Consider the following 17,206-nt stretch of genomic DNA (forward strand, 5'->3'; position numbering starts at 1 on the left):
TGGACCCATTGCCTGCAGTGGGGCTGCTGTAGGCCCTATGGACCCATTGCCCGCAGTGGGGCTGCTGTAGGTACTGTGCCCCATGGGCTGTGTGCCCCCAGGCTGATACAGACCTCATGCCCTATAGGCCCTGTGCCCTCTGGTGGGGCCGCGTTGGCCTCCCACCCCACAGCTCCCATGCGCCCCCAATGGGGCTGGTGTTGTTCCAGGCTGTGCTGTGCCCCATTCCCTCGCTGTGGTGAATTCTGCTCTTCCTGCCCTGCTGACGGCTTGCTGGGTGCTGGGCAGCCATGAGGAGCTCCGCTCTGTGCTCTCAGTGCTGCCCTCCCCAGCAGCAGCCCCTGATCTGAAGGGCCGTCGCCTCCCGTCGCTCTGACGCAGCCCTGAGGAACGCCGTCCTGCGACCAAGGGCTCAGCTCATAACACCTGGCTGTTGTAGGGCAGAATTCAGCCCCGCAGCAGTTTGACATCAGTGCGTCGCTCTGGTGGGGAACAGGACGGCGTTGGGAAGCAGATGGGATCAGAGCTGAGGTCCCACACTTGTGAGCTCGCTAGGGACATGTGGCACAGCCCCACACCTGCGCTGCCCTCCATCCCAGCAGAGCTCTGGGCGGGTGGTGAGCAGCGCTGCGCTCGTGCTTGGAAAATGAGTCGTTCCCTTTGCAGCCCTGACTCACCGGCCCCACGCTGCTCGTGTTTTCCACCTGCAATGTGCTGCTGGCCGGGAGCTGTTTGTAACTCACAGGGAGAGCACAGAGCTCCGGGACGGAGCTGACGTCCCAACCCAGAGACCCACTGTGAGCACACAGCTCTGCTTCCTCGCTGGGTAACCGCGCCGCTCGCTTTCTGTTTTATTTCTTGTCACCTCGAGCCGTTTTGCTCTGCGTCGCTCTCAAGGTGGGGGCTGCAGGGAGGCAGCACCGATCCTCAGCCCTGAGTTCAACCCCGCACCCCACCAGTGTGTGTGGCAGGGCGAAGGCGGCAGCGGCTTCCACAGCGCTGCATCCCGCAGGGAGGAGCAGCCCCACGGCCTGCGGCTGAGCAGACGGGTCGGGCTGGTTGTGCTGCTGGGAGCTGAGCTCCATGCTACACCAACCCCCCGGCTCCGCTGAGCTGCTGCTGTGCTGCTCGGTGGGGGCAGCAGGGTGGGCAGCGCCGGGGGCTCTGCTGTCACCTCGTGGCCCCATGGTCGGTGTTGCAATGCTGGGGGGAAATCTCGTGATGAGCCGTGGTGAAAGCGGTTTCTTTTTCTATAAGCTCAGCTGTTGAACTCTGACCGTTGTGGGGTTGGTCGTCAGGGGGCTGCGCGGGCTGGGATTCGGGGTTCTTGCTTGGGATTTGAGGTTCTTCCTTTGGATTTGGGGTTCCTGCTTGAGATTTGGGTTTTTTTTCATGGGATTTTGGGTTCTTGTTTAGGATTTGGAGGCCTTGCTTGGGATTCGGAGTTGTTGCTCGGGATTTGGGGTTCTTTTGTGGGACTTGGGGTTCTTTCCTGGGATTTAGGGTTCTCGCTTGGGATCTGAGGCTCTTCCTTGGGACTTGGAGTTGTCGCCTGGGATTTGGGGGTTCTTCCTTTGAATTTGAGGCTCTTCCCTGGGGTTTGGTGTTCTTACTTGGGATTTGGGATGCTCAGGGTTTGGGCCGCCTCCACGGCTGCCCTCTGCAGTGTGAGCCGATGGGGTGGGAGCACACGGCTCTACCAGCACCGCTGGGCTCTGCCTCTGCTTCACACAAAGCCGCAGCAGCGCTCCCACGGCGGGGGAAGGTTTCCTCTCCCAGCTCTGTGCCCTTAGCAGCGCTCTGTGGCAGTGGCTGCTGCTGGAGCCGCCCGTGGGTCTGGAGGCAGATGAGTGCAGACGGAGCTGAGCTGGGGGGCAGCTGTGCTGCTTTGCTTCCATGCCTCCGGGCTCAGCAGGGGAAAATCCAGACGCTTTGTGGGGTTTCTGTTCTGCCAGGAGCGGGGCAGCGCTGCAAAGTGCACTGCGAGCTCCAAAGTGTGCGACTGAGCGCGGTGTGACCCACAGGTGACATGTGACCGCGGGGGGAGCAGCAGCTGAGATGCATTCGAGCCACGCCGATGACCCCAAGGAAGTCATCCAGGTGAGCTGTGCTCCCGGCCCTCCAGCACCGGGGACCCCAGGCACTGCTGGGACATGGTGACGCTCCCGGGTGGTTCTTGCACCCCTCTGCGTGTGGGATGCACAAACCCTGCAGGATGTGGGCACGGTGCTCAGCCCCACTGCTGGGGGTGCGGCAGCGCTGTGTGCGCCTCGCTGCCCTGCTGCAGCGCTCCGTGCATGGCACACAGCTTTGTTTGCACTCTGTGACTGCATGAAGGCTGACAGATCAGGGGCAGCTGGGGAGCACGGGGCTGCGCTGCAAGGTTTGGGCACGTGGCCTTCAGCTACGGCTGCAAACCTCGCTTGGGTGCTGGCAAAACATTCAGGGCTGAGGATTCAGTGCAAGAAAACATTCAGCTGGGAAAGGCTTTGCTGCGCACTCTAAAACCCCAGAAACCCAATGAGCCCCAAACCCTGAGCTGTGGGAAGGGCACTCGGCATCCGTGGCTCGTTTACAAAAGCCAGGTGGACTCTGATGCCAAGAGAGCGAGTCCCCAGCGCGACTGGGTCAGCTGCACTGCTCACCAGCAGCACCTGCAGAGCACATGGATGGCAGGAGCTGCACAGAGCCTCTGGATGAGCGTGGCAGCTTGGCATCCCTGTAGCTTGCAGCCCAGCATCCCCAGACCTTCAGCCCAGCACCCCCATTGCTTGCAGCTTGGCTTCCCCATATCTCGCAGCCCTACATCCCAGTTGCTTGCAGTCCAGAACCGCCGTAGATTGCAGCTCAGCTTCCTGGTTGTTTGCAGCCCAGTGTCCCAGTTGCTCGAAGCTCAGCTTCCCAGTTGCTTACAGCCCAGTGTCCCCCAATCTTGCAGCCCAGCATCCTGATTGCTTGCAGCCCAGTTTCCTGCAGCCCGGTGTCCCTTAGCTTGCAGCTCAGCATCCCAGGTGCTTGCAGCTGGGTGTCCCCATCGCTGCCCTTTTTCCTGACCCTACAATCTAACCCTGCGCCTCCCGTGCCGCAGCTGATCAAGAAGCAGCTGGTGAGCTCCATCAAGGCCCTGCAGAAGCAGTACGTCTCCTCGGACGCCGTGGTGACCAGCGATGACGGGAACGCCAACACCCTGTGCAGCGCCCTGGAGGCCGTCTTTGTGCACGGGCTGAAGGCAAAGCACATCAGGACAGAGACAGGGGGCAAAGGGAGGAAAGCAGGCGGCCGGCTGCTGCTCCCCCAGCCCGTCTTCTGGGCCCTGCTGAAGAGCATCACGCACCGGTGCGTTGCCACGCTCGTTTCTGTGCCTCTGAGAGGTCGGGTGGCTGGCAGGGAGCTGCCTGTGCTCTGCGCCCTTCGGCTCGAGCCGTGCGACCTCAGAGGGCGTTGGGTCCTGAAAGCTGTGCGTAGGAGAGCGTGGTGCACCTGGGGGTGTCCCCCCCAAACAGCATCCCATACAGAGAGGTCTGAGATCCCCCTGGCCCCATCAGCTGCTGATGAGCAAATACGGAGCGGATGATGAGAGCGCTTCGGTGCTGTGCAGGATGGCTTTGTGCCCTCCCAAGGCGTTTCTCCTCTGCCCCTCAAAGACAGCAAACCTGTTCTCTTTTTCCCAGCAGTGAGCTGGGGGCAGGCAGGATTTGGGGAAAAAGCAGCCAAAATGAGGGCAGTGAGGGTGGTTGGAACACGCAGCGTTTCTGTGTTCCTTCTGCCTTACTGTGGCATCAGATGCACGGTGGACCCCGATGGGTGACACCAATGGGTTTTTCACTCCCTTCCCCACACGGGAGCAGGGAAGATGCCTGCAGCCAAAAGGAGGCCTGAGGAGTGGCTGAACCTGATGTGTTTGGTGTAGGGGGAGTTCAGGAGCTGATGTTTCCCCATAGGAAACCACGGCCTCTCAGCCCCCGCCGCCCGTCACGCAGCGCTGTGGGAGCGCATCCCTCACATCCCGCTCTGTTTTTCTCTCTCCCCTGCCCCCCAGGAACATCATCTCAGAGCTGGAACAGCTCATTTTCATCACCACGGACGTGGGCCGCTGCCGGGCCTGGCTGAGGCTGGCTCTGAACGACGGATTGCTGGAGTGCTACCTGAAGCTGCTGCTGCGCGAGCGCTCCCGCCTGCCCGAGTTCTACCAACCCGCGGCACTGCTCCTGGACGCCGAGGAGTGCGAGTTCCTCCTGAGCTACCTGCAGGGCTTGTCGTCCCTCACCTTCCAGCTGTCCTACAAGTCAGCAGTGCTCAACGAGTGGACCGTCACCCCGCTGTCCCTCTCGGGGCTGTGCCCTGCAGCCGAGCTGCTGGAGCCCCCGACGGCCGAACCTCAGAGAAAAGCATCCCTGGGCTCCATCTCCCAGTCTTCAGGCTCCGATGAGATTGAAATCCAGCCCTCAGCGCTGCCCATTGGCAAAGCAGGCGACAAACCCAAGCGGACGTCGTCCTCGCTGAGCCTGAACACCACGGGTTCGTCGCAGCTGTCCTCCAGCCTGGGCTCTGACGGCGTGCAGCCCCACTGCGCCCGCAGCCCCGAGCGCGGCGATGAGCCGCTGTCCTGCGACTCCGACGTGGGCACGGCCACGGCCGAGGACCTGGACAGGTCGCTGCAAGAGTGAGTGCCCCTCCTCACCTCTCATTTTCTCCCTGCGGGCGCTCTCTGTTTAATGAGTTTTCCTCTTGGGAGCAGCCTGAAAGGCAAAAAGCAGCAGCACGACCGTTTCTTTAAGCGTGTTTTGGCCGGAGCTCAGCCCAGGCTCATTAGGAGCTTTGGAGCACTTGAAGCTGATGCTGCTAATTGCTCAGCTGTTTCCCATGGCTTAGAGCTCTGCTCTTCCCGTTGCTCGCAGCGCTGTCACCTGCTCGTGGCGCTGGGCAGAGACGATAATCCTGGTGCAGAACCCGTGACTCAGTTCTCAGCCTGACCCCGGGCTGGTCTGAGCGGGCTGTGCTCAGCTGGGGCCATGGGAACGCCTGCAAACTGCTGTCGAGAGCGCGGCTGTTTGGCAGCAGCTGGGACCCGTTAGCTCACCCTGTTAGCTCATTAAAATCCCCTCACGTCGTTAGGAAAGGCATCCTTTGCAGGTCTTTGCCCTGAGGTTGCACGCCCCTCTTTCTGCTTGACGTGCCTCCAGCAGAGCGATGCTCACTGCTGCTTCTCTTCGAAGGGTGCTCTCCGAGTTCAGGAGAGCTGAGCCGAGCCTTGGTGCCCCATCGGAGCGGCCGATCCCTGCTGTGCTGGGCTGCTCCCCACCACCCCCCGAGGACGCCCACCCACCGCCTTCCCCACCACCAGCCGAGGCCTGCACCGCTCCCCAGGAGGAGGACAGCATCCCGACCCCACAGCACGTGGATGGGGGGAAGGAAGGCCGCGTGGCGCGCAGCCCTGCTGCCAAATTCCTCTGCTCCCCGCTGCCGGGCTGCCCGGTAGGTGTCACAGCTCACAGTGCACAGGATCCTCGTGTCCTTCCTGATCGAATGGGGAAGAGTGGTGAAGTGAGTGGCGGCGTTGCTGGGCTCAAAGCACTCATCCCCAGAGCTGCCAGCAGCACTTGTGGTGTAAATAATGCCCAAATCCATTCCCAGCATCCCAGATCCCACTGAGCCACCGTGGGTCTGAGCAGTGCCATGAGTGCCCACGTGCTGGGGGTGCACTTCCCACCCCCCTGAGCATCTCTCCCTTGGGTTCCTTTGGCTCATTCCCAGCTCTCCCGTCTCCTCCACTTCCTCCTGGCTCGGGGCCAGCCTGACTAATCTATGGATAACATACGGTGTCAACAGGAAACCCCCTCCTGCTCTGACATGACTCACAGAGCAACCTGCATTCCTCAGCCCGGGGTAAACAGGGCCTTCCCACACCTCCCGCTCTTCGCAGCCGATTCCCACCGTGGTTTTGTCTGTGGTTGGGATAAAATGCTCTTGGCAGGCAAAGAAGGGTCGGCCCTGGTGGGAGCCCACGTTATTGCACTTGGGTGCTGCAGGGCTGCACTCCTCCTGAGCCCCTCTGTGCTTTAGGGGGAGAGAATCAACCCGAGGGTGTTGGTGTGCTTTCACATCCCACCACTCCTTCGCAGCGGAGCCCCTCAGCAGTTGGAGGGCGCCGTGTGTTGTGCTTTGCAAAACCAGAAAGTGGTGTGGAGAGGAGAGCTGGGCAGCAGCCGGGTTTATCAGGAAGATGGAATCATAGAGTCAGTAAGATTGGAAAAGACCTCGAATATCCAACCATCAGCCCATCCCCACCAAGCCTGCTAAACCACGTCCCCAAACAGAACCACAGAACTGTGAAGGTTGGAAAAGACTCCGAGATCCCCAAGTCCAAGCGCAGCGCGTCCCCACCGTGCCCACTTAGAGAATCATCCAGGGTGGAAGAGGAGGTTGGATTTGGTGATCTTGGAGGCCTTTTCCAACCTGAATGATTCTGTGGTAGGGACAGGTTGGGGTTGGACTTGGGGATCTTGGAGGTGCACCCATCCCACCACGCTCATTCATTGAGTCGTTAAGGTTGGAAAAGGCTTCCAAGATCTCCAGCCCCAACCCGTCCATCTGTGCCCACGTGTAGAATCATTCAGGCTGGAGAAGACCTCCAAGATCTCCAAGTCCAACCATCCACCCAGGTCCTTGCCCCCATGCCCACCAAATCGTGCCCCTCCTCTCGTGTCCCTGCTCTGCAGACGCAGCCTGGATGTGCCCAAGCAGCCCAGGTGGCTGCGCTGTGTGCGCAGGCTCACGGTGGATGTGTGTTTGAGTTGGTTGATGGATGTTTGTTTCTGTCACATCTTTCTTGTAACAGAATAGGAAGAGCTGGATTTCGGAAGACGATTTCTACAGACCTTCAGCAGGAGAGAGCGATGAAATCCCAGCTGACGCCAACGGCTTTGTGCCAGATGGGGCCGGGGAGGGCCTGACCTCAGGGCTGCTCAGTGCTTTGGATTTGGAAAGGTTGTCCCCACCGTCCTCGCAGGGCCCCAGGCTGTCCCCCGAGCGAGAGCAGAAGGGTTTCAGTGTCGTGCATCGCCGGCAGATGGGTGCGTGAGCCCCGCTGTGGGACCAGTGGGGAATCAGAGCTGTCCCCATTTGGGGTCAGCACATCGCTGGGTGCTGGCAGTGCTGAAAGCCCCACAGGTGGTGCTCCTGTGGCCCTGCTGAGCCCATGGGCACTGCTGGGGCACGAGAGGGAACGGGATGTGGCACAGATTTGCTTTACACCCTCCCTCTCATCCTTAGCCTCCATACCAAGAGCATATGGAGCATGGCGGGACCCAGCAAGCCAGTCCTGCAAACTCCTGCGCTCCCCTTAATCCACTGGGATCCCCTTCCATGTTCCACCAGAATCCACTCCACATCCCGTATTCCACCAGGATCCCTATCCTATATTCCACTGGGATCCCCATCCCGTATTCCACCAGGATCCCTATCCTATATTCCACTGGGATCCCCATCCCATATTCCACCAGGGCCTGCTCCCTGTCTCATATTCCACTGGGATCTGTTCCCCATCCCGTATTCCACCAGGATCCCCTTCCCATCTCCATCAGGATCCCCATCCCCTGCTCCACCGAAGCCTTGGTTCCTGTGCTTGCACGCTGTGAGCCGCCTCCTGGTTCTCCTCCGTCCCCACCTGGGGTCCCGCTGAGCCGTCCCCTTTTCCCCCAAGGTCTCTCCAACCCTTTCCGGGGCCTGCTGAAGCTGGGTAGCCTGGAGCGGCGCGGAGCCATGGGCATCTGGAAGGAGTTCTTCTGCGAGCTGTCGCCGCTGGAGCTGCGGCTCTTCCTGGACCACGAGGATCGCAGCTGCGTGGAGAGCTTCTCCCTGCTGCGCTGCGAGTCGCTGGCGCTGACGCATCCGGATGGACGCTTCGAGCTGGTGTTCCTGGGGAAAAAGCTGTGCTTGAGGGCTCCTTCCCGGGACGAGGCTGAGGACTGGCTGGATCGGATCCGCGAGGCGCTGCGCAAGTGCCGCCCGCAGCTGGAGGAGGAGGAGTGGGAGACGCTGGCGTGCCCCGAGGACGGGGGGGATGGCGGCGAGCCCGCTGCTCCGCTCCAGTGTGAAGCGCCTGGGAACGGCTTGGACTGGACTTTATCCCACAAACCTGAGCTGGATGCCATCAAAGAGTCCGTTCTGTACGCGGACGTAGATAAGACCTGGGTCCCTTTTATCTTCTCCCTCTCGTTGGAAACCTTGAAGTGCTTTAAAGTGCGGAACAACGACAAAATCTTAAGCAACAGTTACGGCATAGAGACGATCCAGGACATCCTCCCCGACACCAGCCTGGGGGGGCCCTCCTTCTTCAAGGTGATCACCTCCAAAGCTGTGCTGAAACTGCAGGCTGAGAGCGCGCAGGAGGCCGCGGCGTGGAGGGAGCTGGTGCGAGCGGTGCTGGGCTCCTACCTGGAGGCAGCCGAGGAGGCACTGACCCTGGGGGGCAGCTTGGACGGCCATTCCCAGGTGCTGCTGAAGAGCATGGTGAAGGAGAACGGCTTCTTGTTGCAGTACCTGGTGGCCATCCCCGTGGAGAAGGGGTTGGACTCGCAGAGCTTCATCTGCGCAGGTAGATGGGGCCGGTTGGCAGGGAGGAACCCGGCTCTGCGTCGAGTTCGTTCAGGTTAACGAGGCTGTGGCGTAGCCCCCCTGCTGGGCTTCGACCCCCAAATTTTGTGGTGTCTTTGGCACAGGGAGAATCCCCCAGCACCCCGATCTCCGTCCCCATCCCACCCAGCGCATCAAACCGCGCTCTGCTGGGTTGCTGCCCAGGAGATTTGCGGTGTAGGCAAAAGATTGGCTCTAAGCAACCTCGTGTGGAGCTGAGGGACCCCCATCGAGGGCGTCCAGTGCCCCCAGCCCGCAGGGAAGACTGGCTCAAGGCAAACCCGTGGAGCAGGGCAGTTTTTCCAGTAAGGCAGCTCTGGGTGTGACCGGCTGCTTCGTGCGACCTTCCAGCAACGCCTCCTGGTTTAACAGCACAACACCCACTGACCTCTGCGAGCTGTAATTTGTTCTGTACCTCGCTGACATAATTAAGCTTCAGCTTTTCTCTTGCTTCACTTGTGTTTCTCATCCCCTCCAGCAGGTTCTACCTTAATCTTTTTTTCCATATTTTCCATTTTTCGGTCCCTGCCTTCCCCCCAGGCTGTGTCCTTCCACCTACCAACAAAGGGAAGCAGCAAGTTGAGGAGACCCGTCTTCCTTCCCCGTTTCTTTGCTTTGCTTTTCCTTAGGTGTCTGCTGCCTTCCAGCCCTGACGCCCGTTAGGACAGCAGTGGTTTCCCAGTGTGCTAGGGTAGAACAAGAAATATAGGCTTCTTTGTTTCATATTCAACACCCGAGCTCCATAAAATGTTGGCAGTGCACTCCAGATTGCAAAGAAGTGGATGGGGGTGATGGGGTGGCCTTGGCTCTTCCTGGGGCAGACACGGACCCACCGACGCCGTGTTGGGTGTTTTGGAGAAGGGAACCCATTAAAAATAGTTGGAAGGGACCTCAAAGATCGAAGAACCTTGGAATCGTTGGGTTGGATTAAGTAGGGTTGGGTTGGAAAGGACCTGGAGGGTTGTAGAGCCATGGAATCACAGCATGGCTGTGTTGAAGGGGCCTCAAAGATCACAGAACTGTGGAATCACGGCCTGGTTGGGTTGGAAGGGACCCTGAGGAGCACAGAATGATGGAATGGTTGGGTTGTGTTGAGTAGGGTTGGGTTGGGAGAGACCTTCAGAATCATAGAACCGTGGAATGATTGGGTTGGGCTGAGTAGGATTGGATTGGTGTCATCTAAATAAAGACCATCGTAACGATTTATGGATTACAGCCGAGATGGGCTCAGGAATGGTCGCGATGCCTGGTGCATAGGGTTGCTCCGTCCTGCTCTGACCGACTGGAACGTGCTTCACCCCATGTCCACCCCCTTGCCAGGTTTTCCTGCCCCACGTCTCACCCCACATCCCCCCCCAGCTCCCCTCTGACTTCCTGTTCTCTGTTCCCCAAAGGCTGCTCCAGGCAGATCGGCTTCTCCTTCGCCAAACCCAAGCTCTGTGCCTACTCCGGCCTCTACTACTGCGACAGCTGCCACCGGGACGACGAGGCGCTCATCCCCTCACGCCTCATCCACAACTGGGACCTGAGCAAGAGAGGGGTGAGGAGGATGGGGCCGAGTGTGGGGGCGGCCCTGCAGGGCCCTCTGGGTGACCGTCCCCCTCCCTCTGCCGTAGGTTTGCCGTCAGGCGCTGAAGTTCCTCACCCAGATCCGTAAGCAGCCGCTGATCGATCTCAAGTTGGTCAACGAGAGCCTCTACGACCACGTGGAGAGGATGAGGCGCGTGCGGCGGAGCCGGGAGCAGCTGAAGCTGTTGGGGGATTACCTGAGCGTGTGCCGCAGCGGGGCCCTGAAGGAGCTGAGCAAACGGTGAGCAGCCCGGCTGCCTTCTGCTGGGTGGCACCTTGCTCCGTCTGTCGCCGTTGCTGCCGTGCTGGGGTTGAAAGGGAGCTCAGGGGTTGCAGAATTACGGAATCGCAGCACGGTTGGATCGGAAGGGAGCTTAAAGATTGCAGGATTATGGAGTTGTGGCACGGTTGGGTTGGAAAGGACCTTAAAGGTGGTAGAGCCATGGAATCGTGGCACAGTGGGGTTGGCAGGGACTCGGAGATCACGGAGCCATGGAGGTAGGGCACAGGGTTTGAAGAGACCTCGCAGGTCACAGAACCGCAGGACTTCCTCCCCACATCCGAGCCCAGTTTCCCCTTCCAGTTGGAAGCTGCGCCCCCTGTGCTGCCCCCACCAAACCGCGCCGTTTCTGACCCCCCTGGGCGCTGGCAGCCGTTCCATGGGACGCGGGCTGGTTTCCCCTCCCTGCCATCTGCTGGAGGAAGCTCCCCGTGTGTCCGTGGGGCCGCGCGTGGAGATGGGCCGGAGGAAGCGCTTTCCTGGCCGGGGCTGGACAGGAAACACCTGGGCAAACAGATGGGAGATTGCTTTTCCCCCTTTTGAAATGCTCCCAAACAGTTTTCAATGGCAGGATCTGCGATGCGTCGCTTGGCGCCGTGTCAGGATTGCAGTCACCCGGAGCCTTCATCCCCTGGGCTCCTCCTCGCCCCTCCAAGACGTGGGAAGCTCCCACCGAGCTCCTCTCTGTGCTTATTTGCAGCCTGGATCACAGGAACTACCTCCTGGAGTGCCCCCACAAGTACAGCGTGGCCGACCTGCAGCAGGTGAGCAGCCCGTGCTGGAGGTGCTTCCGTGGAGGGGCTGCGTCCAGTGGGGCCTCCGCCAGCAGCGCGTCTCACTGCGCTCCGCTCCTCTTCACTTGGCTTCCTGTCGTCACCGCAGCTTAGGGGCTGAAATCATGGGGGTGGGGTGGAGTGGGGTGGGATGGGAGGGGATGGGAGAGATGGAGATGGGGGTGGAGATGAGGGGTTGGATTGGAGTGGGATGGGGTGAGTTGAAATGGGATGGGATGGGTTGGGATGGGATTAAAGTGGGTGGGGGTGGGGTTGGTTTGAGGTGGGTTGGGGTTGGGATGGGATGGATGGAGTTGGGTTGGATTGGAGTGGGGTAGATGGAGTGGCGTTGGAATGGGATGGGATGTTGGATGGGATGTTGGATGGGGTTGGGTTGGGATTGGTTGGGGTGGGTTGGGGTGGGATGGGATGGATGGGGTGGGTTGAGGTGGGGTGGGTTTGGGGTGGTTTGGGTTGGGGTGGGTTGAGTGGGGTGGGGATGGGATGGGTTGGGATGGGATTGGGATGGGATTGGGATGGGATGAGTGGGGTTGGGATGGGAGTGGGATGGGTGGAGTTGAGGGGGATTTGGATGGGATTGGGTTGGGGTGAGACGGGATGGGTTGGAGGGACCTCGTGCTCCAGGAGCTCCGGGGAATCATTTCACCCCCACGCGACCCAGCCCTGCTGCAGCTCCAGAGCTGGGCCCCAAGCAGCACTCAGTGCGTCCTGCAGCCGACATCGCTGACCCCTGTGGCGGCCGCCCACCGCGGCCCTGAGCCCCACATGGGCACACGGGGCTGCGGGGCCCTGCGGGGCGTTTTGTCTGCGAGTCACGAGCCCAGCTGTGCTCTGCAGCTCTCCGACGGCGCCTTTGAGCCCTTCCTGCTCTCGCTGATCCAGTTTGCGTCGCACCACGTCTACAGCTGTGAGCTGTGCACGCAGCGGGGCTTCATCTGCCAGATGTGCAGCAGCAGCGACATCATCTTCCCCTTCCAGCTGGATTCCACCTCCAGGTTGGCTCCGCCAGCGGCCTGCGGAGCGGCTGCGTTGCCAGCAGCGCTGCTGTCGGGCTGCTCGCCCTTCTGGGTCGCACTGTGGCGTTCTGTTGGGGTTTGGGGCAGCCCGGGCTGGGGGGGTCGCTCTGGAAGGGGGCTGAGGAGCCACCCAGCCCTGCGGGCGCCCAACCCCCGCTGTGTTCTTTTGTTTTGTTTTGTTTCCCAGATGCAAAGACTGCAAAGCTGTTTTCCACCGGGAATGCTTCGACAGCAGCTCTGCCTGCCCGCGCTGCGAGCGGCGGCGGCGCTACCGACAGGAACAGCAGGAGGAGGAGGAGGAGGAGGAAGGCGGCGCGGGGCCGATGCCATAGAGCCAGCAGCCATCCCAAAGGCGGTGGCAGATGATGCCCCAAAAGCACGTGGTGCACAACTGGCCGTCGGCCCAGGAGCTGCAGGGCGGCGCGTGGCACTGGGGGCTGGGCCTGCACCCAAAAGACCCCACAGCCAATGGGGGATGGATGAGCAGGGGGGGCTGTGGGGCTGAGCCGGGGCTGTGGGGCTGCAGCCGTCCCCTGCCACCACCCCACTGATGGGGACGCGGTGGTGCTGGGCGGGTTTTGGTGTCCCCATCCCTGGGGGATATGGGGACGGGGCTCCCCAGGGCCTGCAGTCCCCCCCCCTTTGGGGTTTCTGTGTCCCCCCCTCCTTTGGGGTTTTGGTCTCTCCATCCCAATGGGGCACAGGGGGCCGTGGGAGCAGGGACTCCCCCCATTTTGGGGTCAGACGTGCCAAGGGGACGCAGGCTGTGCAATGCCACCCACTGGGATCCCTGCCGTCCCCCACTGCCATCGTCCCAACGTCCCCCCGGTGGCACTGGGGGGCTCGCAGGCTGCGCAGTGGGGCGGCCGTGGGGCCCAGCTGCTGTCAGTGGGACCCGGACTCAAGGGCTGTGCGACGGCTGAGCTCGGGGCTTTTGTGGGTTTGGGGTTTTTTGGAGGTGCCGTGGTGCCGTCGTGCCTTGGGGGGCAGAGCTGCTCTGCCTCCCTTTTAACCCCCGGCCCTTCGGGGGCCGCAAAGAGAGTTTTATTTTCCTGTCACTGTGAAAATGATGGAGGTTTGTTGGATGTTTTTCTCTGCGGCCGCCCCTCCCCGACTCGCAGTGGGGTCGGCGCCCACCCCACAGCTCCACCCCACACACTGCGCCGTTTTGGGACCCCACGAGGGGTCAGACACCATTGGGGACCCCGGGCTCAGTGCCCCCCACCCTTCCGGCCTGCATTTCCCCAACCCCTTTCCTTCCCCTGCAGTGGGACTGCAGGTCCCCCCACGCACCCCATAGATCCACCCCACGCCGGAGGATGTGATGGGATCCTCACCAGGGGACAAACCCCACTGGGGACCCCCAGGATCAGTGCCACGAACCCTCGCGTGCTGCCTTCCCCCCCAACCCTCCAGCGGTGGGTCTGAGGGCGACCCCATCTCCCCCATAGCGTCACCCCACGCTTGGGACCATAACAGGACCCAGCCTTGGAGGGGACAAACCCCATTGGAGACCCCCGGGATTGGTGCCCACCACCCCACTCTTGGGGCCACGATGGGACAAACCCCATTGGAGCCCCTTGGGCCGATGTCGCTCCCCCTCCTCCCCCAGCAGTGGGGTGGGGGTGCCTCCATCCAGCCACCCCACAGCTCCGCCCGCAGCCCTATGGGACCCCAGGAGAGGGCCGACGCCACTGCAGCCCCCGGGATCGGTGTCCTCTGCCCCACAGCACCACCCCACGATGGGACGCCAAGAGAGGACAAAACCCCACTGGGGACCTCCGTGATGAGTGGCCCCACGGCGCCTGCGTGCCCCCACCTCTCCCATCGCAGCAGTGGGGCTGGGTGCTCCTGCCCACCCCACAGCACCACCCCCTTCCTGGAGCCGTTTTGGCACCTCCGCAAGGAACAAACCCCATTGAGCGCCTTAGGGATCAATGTCCCCCCACCCCCCACAGCGCCACCCCACATCTGGGGCTGTGATCACCCCCCGCCAAGGGGGAAACCCCATCGGGGAGCCTCGCGATCGACATCCGCCGTCCCGCAGACCCCAAGACCCGCAGGCCGAGGGACCCACGAGCAAACAAACCCCACTGGGAAAACCCCGCAATCGATGTCCCCAGCCCCACAGCTCCACCCCACAGCCGGAGCCGTGATGGGGCACCAAGAGGGTCGGAACCGACACCGAGGACCCCACGGCCGGCTCCCCCCTCCCCGCAGACCCCGAGGCCGCTGGGTTGGGCCCTTCCTGCCGCAGGAACCCGCCGCATCCCGTCGGCCGCCATCGCCCCATCCCTCCCTCCTGGGGAGGAGGAAATAGGTTGGGCCACGGGGCCCCAACGCGGGGCGAGCCGGGACGGGGCGCTGTGCCCTATAGGGCCGCCATGGAGGCGGAGGAGGTCTACGTCTTGGTGGAATACGGCTTTGAGTACCGCACCAAGGACGGCACCGTGGTCTCCATCCACCCCAATGAGCGCTACGTGCTTTTGGGGCGCACCAACGAGCACTGGTGGCACGTCCGGAGGAGCGGCGATGCGCGGCCCTTCTACGTCCCCGCTCAGTACGTCAAGGAGCTGCCCCCCATGGCCGCCCCGCAGCCGCTGTACCCCGACGAGGTGGGATCCTATGGGTTCCCCACGTTACGAGTGGAGCCCAGCCCCGCCGAGAGCTCCAGGAGACAGCGGGAGGTGCAGGTATGCGACACCCCATAAGTGTCCCCACACTGGGCTTCATGTGGGGCATCAGCGACCGGTGCTCCGTGGGGCAGAGCGTCTTCAGTACCCCTCGCCTGGGGGTGCAATGGGACGGGGACGCGGCTCCCCAGGGTCTGGTGTCCCCATCCCATAGGGTGGCACTGGGACAGGGATGGGGGGTCCTCAAGGTTCAGTGTCCCCATCCCTGTGGGTTTCGGTTCCCCATCCCATGGGGTGGGACAGGGACAGGGCTCCCCAGGGCCTGCAGTCCCCATTCCTTTGGGGTTTCTGTGTCCCCATCCCTTTCACTTTTTCGTCTCTCCATCCCCAGGGGGCACAGGGGGACATGGGGACGGGGACTCCCCACATTTTGGGGTCAGATGTGCCAAGAGGGGACGCGGGGACAGGCAATGCCACCCACTGTGTGCAGGATGTGGGGCTGTAGGATCGGTGCTGTCCCTCACTGCCATCATCCCGACGTCTCCCAGATGGCACAGGGGGGCTCCCAGGGCCGCCCCTCAGTGTCGCGCAGTGGGGCAGGCTGTGGGGCCGGCCGCTGTGTTCATCCCCCCGTGGCGCTGCAGAATGGGGCTGTCGGGGTCCCTCCATGCCGGCGCTGTTATGGGGCAAAAAGAGGCAGAAAAGGGTTAACAGGGAACCGCAGCAGCTCCTCCCTTGTAGGGCGGGTGTCACCTGGGGAGGGAGGGGAGCGGGTGGGTGCCACCCCACAGAGCTCACCCACACCTGTAAGTAAGGAGGGGCCCTTCTGGGGGGTCCCTTACATGGGGTGGGTGAGGGGCTGCTCCCTGATCCCGTTCTCTATGGGGTGTCCAACAGCGGGGTCGACCCACCTGTGGGGCACAGCAGCACCGTGGGGTCTCGCGTCCTCCCCACGGCCCAGCGCCTCTTTGTGATCACCTTGCGCTTAAAGGGGGGGGGGACACGTGCCAGCACCAGGACCCCAATGCCAGCCCTAAACCCAACGCTGACCCCAATCCCGATCTCAGCCCCACACCACAATTCACGCACCCACGGGCTCAGCCCCATCGCCTCAGGATTCACCATTGGGTTTTTTCTGCTGCGCACCCCATGCTGTAGGGCTGTGCTGTGCTATGGGGCAGAGCTGTGGGGTGTTGCCGTCCCCCTGCATTCCTCGCCTTTCCCAAGCGCTGCCGGGCCGGTGACATCGCCCAGGTGGGAGAAACCCTTATGGGACATTTCCCAGCCTCAGCCCCACACGCGCAGCCCTTCTGCCCGCCCCACAGCCCTCCCAGGAGGCAATTCCGCATCTGGGGAGCGCTGCTCTTCCGCCCCATAACACCAACAGGAAGCACACAGCGCGCCCAGAGCCACAGCGGGGCCACCCAGCGCCCCGACCCCATAGAGCTCCCCATAGCGCAGCGCCCCCGCTGGGACACCACAACCCCACGGATCCCATTGGAGCATCCCGACCCCAAAGCGCCGGGATGCTGCAGCGATCCCGCAGCCGTGAGTGGCGGCCGCTGCACCAGGGCGAGGTATGGGGTGGGCAGGGGATGGGGGCAGCTCGCTATGGGGCGGCGTGGGGCAGCGTGGGGCGGTGGGGCCACGGCGAGGAGACTTTGTCCCCATTGCCGTCGCAGGTCGTAAAGGCGGAGAGCAAAGGGTAACTGTGGGTTGGCTGCCTCTTCCTGCTTGGGGTCACGCACCCTATAGGGATGTGTCCCTGCCGGGATGAGGACGGGGGGCCCCTCTGCCCCCGGTGGGGTGTTGTCACCCGTGGGGACGCGGGGGCAGGAAGCTGTGGGGCAGTTTCGAAGGCTGTGGGATGCAACAGGGCAAAATGGGGAAGAGGCGAAAGTTGGGGTGCGCGGAGCGCGGGGACGGCGCCAGGGGTCCCATCCTCGGTGTGGGGCGCAAGGTGGGTCGGCCCCATAAGCAGCCCCATAAGCAGCCCCATAAGCAGCCCCACACGTCTGGGCGGAAACGAGCGGTTATTTTGGGGTGTGGTGGCGGCGCCGTCAGCTTCAGATGGATGCAGAGTGGGGAGCTGGGGGTGCAGGAACTGGGACTTTGGGGTCACTCTGGGGTCACTTAGGGACACTTTGGGGTCACTTTGGGGTCACTTTGGGATCCCATCCTATCGACAACCCAACATCTGACCCCTCCCGGCCCCCTGCTCCCCCCCCGCAGCCCCCCCACCCCACTTCCTGCACCCCCAGCTCCCCACTCTGCATCCAT

At 62.3% G+C, this 17,206-nt stretch overlaps 2 protein-coding genes across 5 annotated transcripts in view; both read left to right on the plus strand.

Moving 5' to 3' along the window:
• PLEKHM1 (pleckstrin homology and RUN domain containing M1) overlaps positions 1-13,360 on the plus strand; it is a 13,691-nt gene extending 331 nt beyond the window's left edge. The window contains exons 1-12 of one of the 4 annotated variants that reach the window (XM_042837496.1): positions 7-826; positions 2,025-2,100; positions 3,089-3,336; positions 4,040-4,663; positions 5,217-5,475; positions 6,839-7,073; positions 7,703-8,596; positions 10,029-10,174; positions 10,251-10,444; positions 11,184-11,247; positions 12,115-12,272; positions 12,481-13,360. In XM_042837496.1, coding sequence (XP_042693430.1) covers positions 2,059-2,100; positions 3,089-3,336; positions 4,040-4,663; positions 5,217-5,475; positions 6,839-7,073; positions 7,703-8,596; positions 10,029-10,174; positions 10,251-10,444; positions 11,184-11,247; positions 12,115-12,272; positions 12,481-12,625 — 3,009 coding nt within the window. In that variant the 5' untranslated portion in view covers positions 7-826; positions 2,025-2,058 and the 3' untranslated portion in view covers positions 12,626-13,360. Of the gene's footprint in view, positions 1-6; positions 827-1,955; positions 2,101-3,088; positions 3,337-4,039; positions 4,664-5,216; positions 5,476-6,838; positions 7,074-7,702; positions 8,597-10,028; positions 10,175-10,250; positions 10,445-11,183; positions 11,248-12,114; positions 12,273-12,480 lie in introns of those variants that run through there. The other 3 variants (XM_042837499.1, XM_042837497.1, XM_042837498.1) reach the window with 3 other exon arrangements.
• Positions 13,361-14,635: 1,275 nt separating this feature from the next.
• Positions 14,636-15,668, plus strand: LOC122170548 (rho GTPase-activating protein 27-like). The gene has a single exon (XM_042837500.1). The coding sequence runs from the start codon at positions 14,678-14,680 to the stop codon at positions 15,002-15,004; it is 327 nt and encodes a 108-aa protein (XP_042693434.1). The 5' UTR covers positions 14,636-14,677; the 3' UTR covers positions 15,005-15,668.
• The last annotated feature ends 1,538 nt before the right edge of the window (positions 15,669-17,206 follow it).

The sequence above is a fragment of the Centrocercus urophasianus genome, unplaced genomic scaffold, assembly GCF_019232065.1.
Source record: "Centrocercus urophasianus isolate 14NV4802_14NV808 unplaced genomic scaffold, USGS_Curo_1.0 seq_715, whole genome shotgun sequence".
NCBI lineage: Eukaryota > Metazoa > Chordata > Aves > Galliformes > Phasianidae > Centrocercus > Centrocercus urophasianus.

Excerpts from the sequence above, each read along its gene's own strand:
- LOC122170548 (XM_042837500.1), top strand. The coding sequence starts at position 14,678 with ATGGAGGCGGAGGAGGTCTACGTCTTGGTGGAATACGGCTTTGAGTAC.